At 52.5% G+C, this 10,354-nt stretch overlaps 1 protein-coding gene across 1 annotated transcript; it reads right to left on the reverse strand.

Moving 5' to 3' along the window:
* Nucleotides 1–3,107: 3,107 nt before the first annotated feature.
* On the reverse strand, nt 3,108–7,194 carry LOC122393693 (uncharacterized protein K02A2.6-like). Its single transcript, XM_043389931.1, has 3 exons — nt 5,487–7,194; nt 5,072–5,361; nt 3,108–4,978 (listed from the first exon to the last, which is right to left on the reverse strand). The coding sequence occupies exons 1-3, from the start codon at nt 7,192–7,194 to the stop codon at nt 3,116–3,118; spliced, it is 3,861 nt and encodes a 1,286-aa protein (XP_043245866.1). The 3' UTR covers nt 3,108–3,115.
* Between the last annotated feature and the right edge of the window lie 3,160 nt (nt 7,195–10,354).

Below are 10,354 nucleotides of genomic sequence, written 5' to 3' on the forward strand. Positions count from 1 at the left end.
GCACGCTGAGTTCGAAGCGTATTTACAAATTGCAACCGAGCTCCGCCGTAGGGTATTTTATTTCCGCCGTAGTGTATTTCAGTTGGGGTATTTTCTACCATACACCTGCCTGAGCTTGGGGTAATTACAATTTGTCGGCGACGTTAAAAAATGATGCACTTTTTTCGCAGTATAGGTTATCGCATGTGCATATTTTTGCCTTTTTGGTTGCGCTTTTCCCTCGCCCGTATGGTGACCTTTTTTCCTAGGTCAAACTGTTTGACCGTGAGAGGTAAAAACACTGTGTACCCTGTAGAATCTTTGTTTACGGTCCGATTTGAAAAATTCGCCAACCAGTATGTTTGTCTCATCGAGAAGCAGAAGCACAATAAAAAATCCGGAGTCAAGGTAATAGGTCAAGGTCAAGGTCACTAAACGAAACTATTCGGATTAAAATTCAAGTAATGATTTCGCTCAAAATTGGTATACTTGCCCATGGCACGCTGAGTTCGAAAATGGTGACTTTTTTCCAATGTCAAACCGTTTGACCTTGAGAGGTCAAAACACTGTGTACCCTCTAGAATCTAGATTCTTTGTTTATGGTCCGATTTGAAAAATTCGCCCACCGGTGTGTTTGTCTCATCTAGAGGAAGTACCATATTAAAAAAAAATCCGAGGTCATCCCCAGTAAACATGCCGACGTCGGCCCGACGTCGGCCGACGTCGGGGTGACGTCGGCAACTCGGCATCGGCATGCCGACGTCGGCCCGACGTCGGTCCAACCTCGGCACGACGTCGGCTGGATGTCGGATATGCCCGCATGTACCGACGTCCAGAAGAGGTCCAGCCGACGTCGGGCCGACGTCGGACCGAGATCAATTGCTGAGGTCCAGCCGACGTCGGGCCGACGTCGGGCCGACGTCGGGGCGACGTCGGACCGACATCGGCCGCTGTTTTGACCGTTAAAATAATATAAAATGCATGTTTCATGTTTCATAAAGAGCTTCTGTATTCAAAATATCCTCAGGAAACTCAAATCTTCCTCCACGCCGCAACCCCCTGATCCGGACTGGACGGGAAACTTTATCCCATTTGGGATTGCCCGTAAGCCGTCAGCCGAGCTCATCCGTAGCCGGGTGCGGTGAGTGCTTGGGGGCTGCTCGGCCTATCCTTTGGTCACGCTCAGCCCCGGCAACTCACCAGGGCCGGGCCCAGTTCATATAGAATGGCCAGTCGGCAAGTGTCACTTTGCCAAAGTGCCACTTATCAAAGGGACACTTTGGGAAACGTTGGTGCAGGTGTGTAAGAGTGGCTATATGAATCCATTGTGGGGTCGCCCTTTCCAATAAGTGTCACGTAACAGCAATGGGACCAGGGACTCTATATGAACTGGACCCAGGGTGCTCGCCAAGAAGACCAATGTCTCCATCCTATCATCCTTCCGGCTCTGAAATGGTCCTGTCAGACCGAAAGGGCATAACCTAACAAAACAAACTAAATTCGGTATCTGGCTGCGTGGTGTAGTGGTTAGCGCACTAACCTCGCGTTCAAATGACACGGGGTTCGAATCCCATCGCCGGCTGATGCTTTTGGCGTGTTGTCCCATGGTAAACATGCCGACGTCGGCGACTGGGGGGCTCGAATCCCGCCGCCGGTTGATATTTTTGGCGCGTTGTCCCAATAAACATGCCGACGTCGGCCCCGTCGGTCCAACGACAAACGATCTCGTCAACCTCGGCAAACGACCTCGGCCCGACGTCGGCTCGACGTCGGCTGGACTTCGGCTGTGTAGTGTTATGGAACCCGAACTGATATCTGTTGTATACAATGGCCAGGTGGAACGTAAACTCTATTTCACACAAAATGGCGGAGTCACGTGAGGTCGTGTGAAAAGCGCTAAACAACTGCCATAGCGAACACTACACCCGCCGGCCCTTTAACCCGCGCGGGGCTGGGGTCTCCAGCCGAACGCGCGGGGCTGGGGGGGGGGGGTAAATTTTACCCCCCCTGTTATCTCCCGAACTAATGGTCCGATTTGGAAAATTCAAACGCCAATCGAAAGCTCTCATCACGAACTACTAAAAACATGTACTTAATTTAAAGTTTGAGGTCAAGGTCAAGGTCAGGTCAAGGGTACAAATTGCAAGTTTCTACAGTATCGGCCTTGCACCGTAGTTGCCGAAGAATGGAGTCATGGACTGAGACTGATCGCCCAAAACGTGTTCTTAGGCTACCAAGACAATATTAGTTGCATACAATATCATTCAGAGGTCAAGGTCAAGGTCAGGTCAGGTCAGGTCAGGTCACCAAAAAACAAAATATAGAAAAGGGCATGTGCGACACATGTTTTATGGGTCATTTTACTAATAGAATTCAATAGGCACACTCAATAAGTGATATGGACCACCTCTGGATGAATTTCAGGTCGAGGTCAGGTCAAGGTCAGGTCAAGTGAGGTCAAATTTTGAAGTTGGTTGTTAAGGCCTAAAAAGGTGTTTATCTGATGCAGTTTTTCACGGCGAATCGAATGGTGCTATTTTTGTTTCCGTACGAGGTCTAGAACTTCCAAACAAGTCATTTTTCAAAAATGTTGTGTGTCGTGACGTCATAAAATTTTGAATAACTCCCACATTTTTGAACCGATTCTTCTAGAATTTTGTACGTAGGTGCACATAGACCACTTCTCTGACATATATTCCGGTTTTTTCGATAGACTCAAAATTTTGGATTTTATAATGATTTTCCCAAAAAAATCAGTTTTTTGAAAAAATTTAGGCCAAAATCCAAAATTTTCAAAAAACCGAGATAGCCATTTGATAGACAAAGTAAAATTACGTATAACCTTTTTTGTTACGTCTTGATTCCTTTAAAAATGAAGATGTTAGCGGCGTTTGAACTTTTGCCGTTTTTGAGGCGAAAATGGCGAACATGACGTCACTAAAACGTCAATTTCTCAAAAATTTTCCGACGGATTTCGCTCAAATTTTCAGGGAAGGTGTCAAATTGATGTAAGAAAAGGTACTGAAAGTTTGGCGGCGCTGCGCGCCGCCGTTTTTGAGATATCGCAAAAATTCGCGAGGGGGGGTAAAATTTACCCCCCCCAGCCCCGCGCGGGTTAAGTTACACTTCCCGCCGATCACGTAAATCGGCGCGGCAAGAATCGGCGGCGTCCTCGGGAGGAGGCCGGCAACTCACGGCGCGGGGTGCCGCCGACGGGCGCCCTCTGAGGCGGGCGCGGCCCACCGGGGGACCGGTCACGAGCAGCGCCGGTGGCGGCCGGCAGCGCGACGTCAGCGACATCTGACGGGCGGGCTCTCTCTGTCGGCGCTGTAGGTGGCGCGGTGGACGCTGTCGGCTGCGGCGATGGCGGCTGGGGCTCGCCGGAGCTCGGAGGAGCCGGGTCGGCCGGCGGCGGCGGCGGCGGCGGTTCCGGCCCGTCGGTGCTCGGAGGTGCTGAGCCGGTCGGCGCCGCGTCTGGGATGCGGGCGAGGTGTGCAGCGTTCCTCTTTGTCCCGTCGGACAGGATGAAGGTCGCCGGGCCGAGCTGTCTGGCGATTCGGCGCGGGCTGGAGAACCGACTCTGGTTCTTGGGCACGTGCCCCTGTCGCCGCACGCGCACCGTGTCGCCAGGCTGGAGATCTGACGGCCGGGTGGCCTGTCGGGAGTCGTACCCGCGGCTGTTGCGCTGCTGCTGGGTAGCGACTCGGTGCTGTAGCGAGCTGTCGCGCGGCGGAGTCTCTGTGGTGACCGGCAGGTGCAGACGCATGCGCCGGCCGTGCAGGAGCGCCGAGGGTGACTGGCCGGTGGTGCAGTGCGGGGTCGCTCGGTACAGAGCGAGGCGCTGTCGCACGTGTCCGCTGAAGCTGGCGGCCGTCCGCGACTGCAGCTGTGTGGCCTCCTTGAGCCACACCTTCACCTCTCGGTTGAGCCGCTCCACTGCTCCGTTTCCGCGCGGCCAGTAGACGGCAGACGTGTGGTGTCTGATACCGCGCTGGGCCAGATACTGTCGGAACCTGTCGCTGGTGAACTGGGGTCCGTTGTCGGTCACCAGCTCGTCACACAGTCCCTCTCTGGACCAGGCCTGGCTCAGGAACTGGATGACGTCATCAGTCTCGATGGATGACGTCAGAGCGACCTCTGGCCACTTACTATGGTAATCCGTCATAGTAATGGCGTACTTTGCAGACGGTGGGGCGCCGGGGATCGGGCCCACGATGTCCAGTCCGAGCTTAGACCAGAGCCGGTCTGGAAGCTCGACCGGTTGCAGCGGCGCGGGGCGCGCCTGCTGCGTCAGCACGGCGTCCTTTGCGTGGCAGGACGGGCAGTCGGCGACCAGTGCAGCGGCGTCCTTCGACATTCCAGGCCACCAGGCGAGGTCGCGCAGGAGCTGCTTTGTTCGCACGACACCATCGTGCGCTCGGTGCGCCAGTTGGAGGTACTTTGAGCGGAGCGCGGCCGGGACGACGGCGCGGTCCGGGCCGCGCAGCACGACTCCGTCCTGGCGGACTTGCAGCTCGTGCCGCACGGCGAAGTAGTCGCGCGTCTCCGGCGTGCACTGGCGCGCGGCGTCGGGCCAGCCGGTGCGGATGACAGACCGCAGCTGCTCCATGACTGGATCGGCGGCCGACGCGGCACATACGTCGTCATCAGTGATGACGTCACTGACGTCATCGGTGAGCAGGGCGACGATCTCGTCGCCGTCCGTCTCGGCGGCGCCGGTGTCCGGCAGCGGCAGGCGCGACAGGGCGTCAGCCACTGGGATGCTGCGCCCGGGCCGGTACTCCACTGTGTACGAGTACGGCAGCAGGCGGGACTGCCACCTGGCGATGCGCGTGCCGGCGCGGTTGGACGTCTTCGGCGTGAGCAGAGTGGTGAGCGCAGAGTGGTCCGTCCGCAGGGTGAATGAACGGCCCCACAGGTACGTCCGCCAATGCTCGACAGCATTGACCGCGCTGAGGGCTTCCTTCTCGGAGACGGAGTACCGCGACTCGGCGTCGGTGAAGGAGCGGGACCAGTACGCCACCGGCCGCTCCTCGCCGTCCGGCTGGATCTGAGTGAGCATGGCACCGGCGCCGCGGTCGCTGGCGTCGGTCGTCACGATCGTCCGGAGGCGGGCGCTGAAGGGCTTCATCACCGGCCTGGTTGAGATGAGCCGTTTCACCTCGTTGAAGGCGTCGTTGGCCTCCTTGGTCCACTGGAACGTGGCTTCCTTCTTCAGCATGATGGCGAGGGGTCTCACCACAGCGGAGTACTGAGGCACGAACCTGCTGAACCAGCCGGTTGAGCCCAGGAGACTGCGCAGCTCCTTTACGTTGGTGGGAGGCGGGGCCTCGGCCACGGCCTTGGTGGTAGAAGGAGAGGTACCACTCCGTGCCTGGAGAGCTGATGACCGCAGAACTCCACCTCTGGCTGGCTGAAGGAGGACTTCTCTGTGTTGATGGTGACATTTGCCTGCTTGAGGCGGTCCAGCACGGTGCGGAGGCGCCTGTCGTGCTCGGACTGATCACGGCCAGTGACCAGGATGTCATCCAGATAGTGTCCATAGCCGTCGATACCCTGCAGTAGATGACTGAGCAGCTTCTGGAACGCGCTGCCGCTAGACACCAGGCCGAACGGGACCCTGGTGTAGCGCATCAGGCCGTCTGGCGTGAGGAAGGCGGTGATGTCACGCGAGTCCTCGTGCAGACGCAGCTGGTGGTAGGCCGACTTCAAGTCGATCCTGCTGTAGAGGGTGCCACAGAGCTTGGACTCCAGCTCGTCGATTGTGGGCAGTGGGTGGACCTCTGGCACGATTTGGCTGTTCGGCCCACGCAGGTCTACACAGACCCTGATCCTGCCGTCCTTCTTCCTTGAGACGGTCAGCGGGCTGATCCACTGAGAGGAGTCGATCCTCTCGATGATGCCTGCTTCCAACAGACTGTTCAGCTCTGCTGAGACCTCCCCTCGCACGGAGAGGGGCAGCCGGCGCAGCTTGTAGGCAGTTGGTACTGCGTCCGGCTTCAGCTTGATGCGGTGCACGTAGCCCTCGATGGCAGGTAGCTCTGACGGGGCTGAGCCTGCCACCGTGTAGACGCTGTGCGAGGCTGGGTGGAGGGTGACTCCCAGGGCCTGCAGCAGGTCCATACCCATGATGGCCTCCGTCTTCTTGGTGTCCACCAGGTAGAAGTTTGTTGGCACAGCCTGATTGTTGTAGGTCACCGTGGTAGGCAGCGTTCCCAGGACTGAGAGTGGCTGCTGGCCGAATCCGTAGAGCCGTGAGCTGGAGGGGCTGAACGCCACGCCTCTGAACAGCTCCTTGGCATGGTTCACACTCAGGAGTGAGCAGGTGGCACCCGTGTCCACCTGGAGGGGTACCTCCTGTGTGACGTCACCTGCAGTCACCTGGACGGTACAGGTGAGGCGTGACCCAGTGGTGGCAGCACAGGAGAGCACGTTCAGCTCCTTCACTGCCTTGTGGTGCTGTCGTTGAGCTGGCCTTGCTGGGGTTGTTCCACTGCCGCCTCTGCACCAGCTGGCGAAGTGGCCCTTCTTTCCGCGGGAGTGGCAGGTCACTCTGCGGGCTGGACAGGCAGCATCCCTGGGTGCGTGGTCCTCACGTCCACAGTTGGTGCAGAAGTCGCTGCTGACGCTCTGCTGCTGCTGCTGCTGTCGCTTCTGTTGTGGCTTCCTCGTAACTTTTGCCACGGATGAGACGGGTGGGGCTGCAACTGGTTGGGAGATGGCTGCAGCCTCCCGCAGGGAGTCCTCGTATGTCCCTGCGACGCTCAGGACCTTGTCCAGAGTGAGGTCCCTGTCCTGAAGGAGTCGCTCCCTCAGGCGCTGGTGGGGGGTCTTCTCCACCACCACGTCCCGGATGAGTTCCGACTCCATGGGGCCGAACTGGCAGGTGCGAGCCAGGCCGCGCAGAGCAGCAACGAAGTCTGCTGTGGACTCTGTGGGGGCCTGGGCTCGCTGTCGGAACCGGAATCGTTCCACGATGACGTTGGTCCTGGGAGTGTAGAACTCCCGGAGCTGGCGGAGGGTGACGTCGTAGTCGTCCTCGCCGTCACGTTTCGCAACCGGCGGCAGGGTGTCGAACACCCGGTACGCCTCGTCACCGATCGCGCACAGAAGCAGAGCGCGCCGCTGCTCGGGGGGCAGGGGGCTCGTGCCGCACCTGGCCAACAGATAAAGTTCGAATTTCTGTTCCCAGTTCCTCCACGGGACGGCCGGCATCCCGGGATGGGGCAAAAACGGCGCGGGTAGGGGCGGTCCACTGTCGCCGCTCATGGCCGTACCGCGGGCCGAAACACAAAAAAGGGTAAATGTCAAGTTTACGTCCTAAGCACATTTCAATGATATTTCTTTCATAATCTTACATATTTTGACTTGCTGAATCCAAAAATCATACTTACATGTCTCGCAAGAACAAAATCATCACCAATACCCTAAGCAATTACACCTTCGGACACCGCACGATCAAAACATGTCAAGAGGAAATCGAAAGTATGCAGCGTTGCCATTGATGAAAAATATTTCCTGTCGAGAAATAAAAACAATCAATATATGATAAAAATAAAAAAGTAATATGTAAAAAAATATTTATATTAAAAATATAAGAAATTAAATAGCAAAACAACAAAGGGGAAATGTTGGGAACCGGGGTTATTGGGTGGGGAGGGTTAGAAAAATCCTTTATTATATACACTGAAAAAACCCTTTATTATAAACCCTTTATTATATACATATTATAAACCCTTTATTTATATACACTGTGAGAAAAACAGGGGTTCATGGGTGGGGGAGAGAAAAAATGAAAATGACGTCATAGGGAAATGTCGGGAACCGGGGTTTGTGGGGAGGGGGATGGAGAAAAATACGATAAGAATGGTTACATTTGGGAAATTTTAGGAATCGGGGTTCTTGCCTCAAATCTAGTTGTTACCTAACCTAACCCCTAACCTAAACTAACCTAACCTAACCTAACCTAACCTAACCTAACCTAACCTAACCTAACCTAACCTAACCTAACCTAACCGAACCTAACCTAACCTAACCTAAACTAACCTACTGATTTTTGCCTACCGGGGATAAGGAAAAAGTTGCTTGCAGGAATAGATTGCAGGCAAGAGTAAATCAAATATTTTTAGGTTAAGTGGTCATGCATCAGGCTTCAGGCCTTCGGCCTGAAGCCAGATACATAACCACTTAACCTAAAAATATTTTATTTACTCTTGCCTGTAATCTCTCCTAAGGCATTGCCTTCGGCACTGCGCTGCTTCGCCGCGAGAAATATTATGACGTCATTATTCACAGTTGAATAGCGACTGTTACATATCATTCTTGATTTTAGCCAACTTTGCAGCATATTTACGTCTGGACAACGAGTTGCGTTGGAGAGGCCGGAAATAGTGGCGATTTCAGGACCACAAGAATGGACCGTCATTGGAATGATTCTTTCTTAAACCGTGCACTGTTTTCGGCCGGAATTTAATAGTTACTACAAAATATTTTGTAATTACGTTTCCACCAAGAATGAATGCCATCAGGGCTAAATTTTCAATATAATTGCATTTTGTCAAGAAGCATATAGTGCTGTGATATTGCAGTTTTAGCGCGTTTGTCACAAAATATGAAGCGAATAAGCGTCAGTGTAATTCACACTGTGTAATTCATCAACACTCAACAGTGCCAGAAGTTAACTTGAGGGAAAGCTATGCTAATTGCTCTTGTCCATCCACTAAAATTTATTAAATATTTTGCTTTGTGTATTCCAAAAGGAACTAAAAAAAGGAACTATTTCATTTGTGCCTTCATGTCAGAATTGAAGGTGGATCATTAAATTTTCAACGCAGTTTACAAACAAGCATTTGGTCTTTCTCGTTTATAAGCAGTGGCTAAGAAAAGGTTGATCAATCCTGAAGTTCAGTCATCGTACCTCAACTTCGCAGCAAGATCCCCCAAGGACAGAGGATATATTGTATACATGTCCTGTAAATCAAAACAAACAAGCATTTGGTCTTTCTCGTATATAAGCAGTGGCTAAGAAAAGGTTGATCAATCCTGAAGTTCAGTCATCATACCTCAACTTGGCAGCAAGATCCCCCAAGGACGGAGGATATATTGTAAACCTGTCCTGTTAATCAAAACATTTTTGTGCCTTCAAAGGCTTAAGTTACCTGTGGTGTGTTCGGAGTTAGGCTATATGGCCGTTTTTGTTGTATGTTTATGTGGAGATTGAATATAACTGTGACCCTGTGCTTGTTTGTATACTTACGGTCAAACAGGGAACAGCACATTCACATAACAAACTCACCTAGCACCTAACTCATAGCTGTACCCTGCAGGATCTACTTGTTCATGTCTCGAGCATTAACAAAGCACTAAAGTAGCTTAGTAATCATTTCCCACATTTTCTGAGCATCTAACATGACACAGCAGTGCAGAGCATCTTCAGAGAAGAAACACTTTAAATGCACAGACTCACACCAGCCACCCAATGAGCCAGTTCCTCAGTTGACTGTTTCCCTGGACACAGCTTGGCAATGTGAGCTAACTTTTGGCAAGTTGAAGGTTAGCAGGTAAGATTGAGTTAGGGTGAGTACCTACCTATAACTGGGTGCTACTGCCATGCAGGTCTTGGGTAGGCTGCAAATATGTGTGATGATTGAGGTTAGGTCAGCTGTCAGGATAGTCAGGTTAAAGGAAAAGGGCCACCTTCGTGAAATATGAAGATATCGTTGTTTTTCATTTTGACATTATTATTTTTCATTTTCTTTTTAAAACTGGTGCCAGAAATGCACAATTCGCGAAAAAGTATTTAAAACTATTTAACATATTGGTACTATGTTGATACTCTCTACGGCACCTACTGTATGATGGCATAGCGATGACGTCACACTCAAGCCAATCAGCGTTCAGCAGACAGACTCGTCGGATTGTGTCAGATAAGCTGATTGGTTAAAGCTGAGCTGGTTGGAGCTGATTGGTAAAAAACCAAAGCCTCGCCGCGGGTGGCTGTATTGTCGGATAAGAACGCATTCCTGGGATAAGGACGCATTCCTGGCGTATTTTCTTTTGAAATTGCCGATAACTACGAATGGAGGCCGAAGTCGGCCGTAAGGAGGTAGACAGATGGGTTTTCGGACACGGGCTACAAGATGGCTATCTCAGTTTCAATCCCCATGTTAAAGGTGGCCCTTTTCCTTTAAGGTATGCTCATTGCTCAGTCACATTTTTATGGACATTTGGCAAATTAAAAAACTAACAATCTGATCTTAGCTAACCCGACTAAACATACACAACTAATGAGTACTGACTATAGGAACTGAGCACCTAACTACTTGTGCCTACATCTCATACCATGTCGAAGTAGAGTTCCTTGGTGGAAGATTAC

Source organism: Amphibalanus amphitrite, unplaced genomic scaffold (genome assembly GCF_019059575.1).
Source record: "Amphibalanus amphitrite isolate SeventyFive unplaced genomic scaffold, NRLGWU_Aamphi_draft 000548F_arrow, whole genome shotgun sequence".
Classification (NCBI taxonomy): domain Eukaryota; kingdom Metazoa; phylum Arthropoda; class Thecostraca; order Balanomorpha; family Balanidae; genus Amphibalanus; species Amphibalanus amphitrite.

Bases quoted from the DNA above. Each gene is read 5' to 3' on its own strand.
- LOC122393693 (XM_043389931.1), bottom strand. From the start codon at position 7,194: ATGCCGGCCGTCCCGTGGAGGAACTGGGAACAGAAATTCGAACTTTAT. The intron at 5,362-5,486 runs GTGATCAGTCCG...TGCGGTCATCAG, and splicing joins TGACATCCTGGTCACTGGCC to CTCTCCAGGCACGGAGTGGT. The intron at 4,979-5,071 runs ACCGACGCCAGC...TCCCGCTCCTTC, and splicing joins GCCTCCGGACGATCGTGACG to ACCGACGCCGAGTCGCGGTA.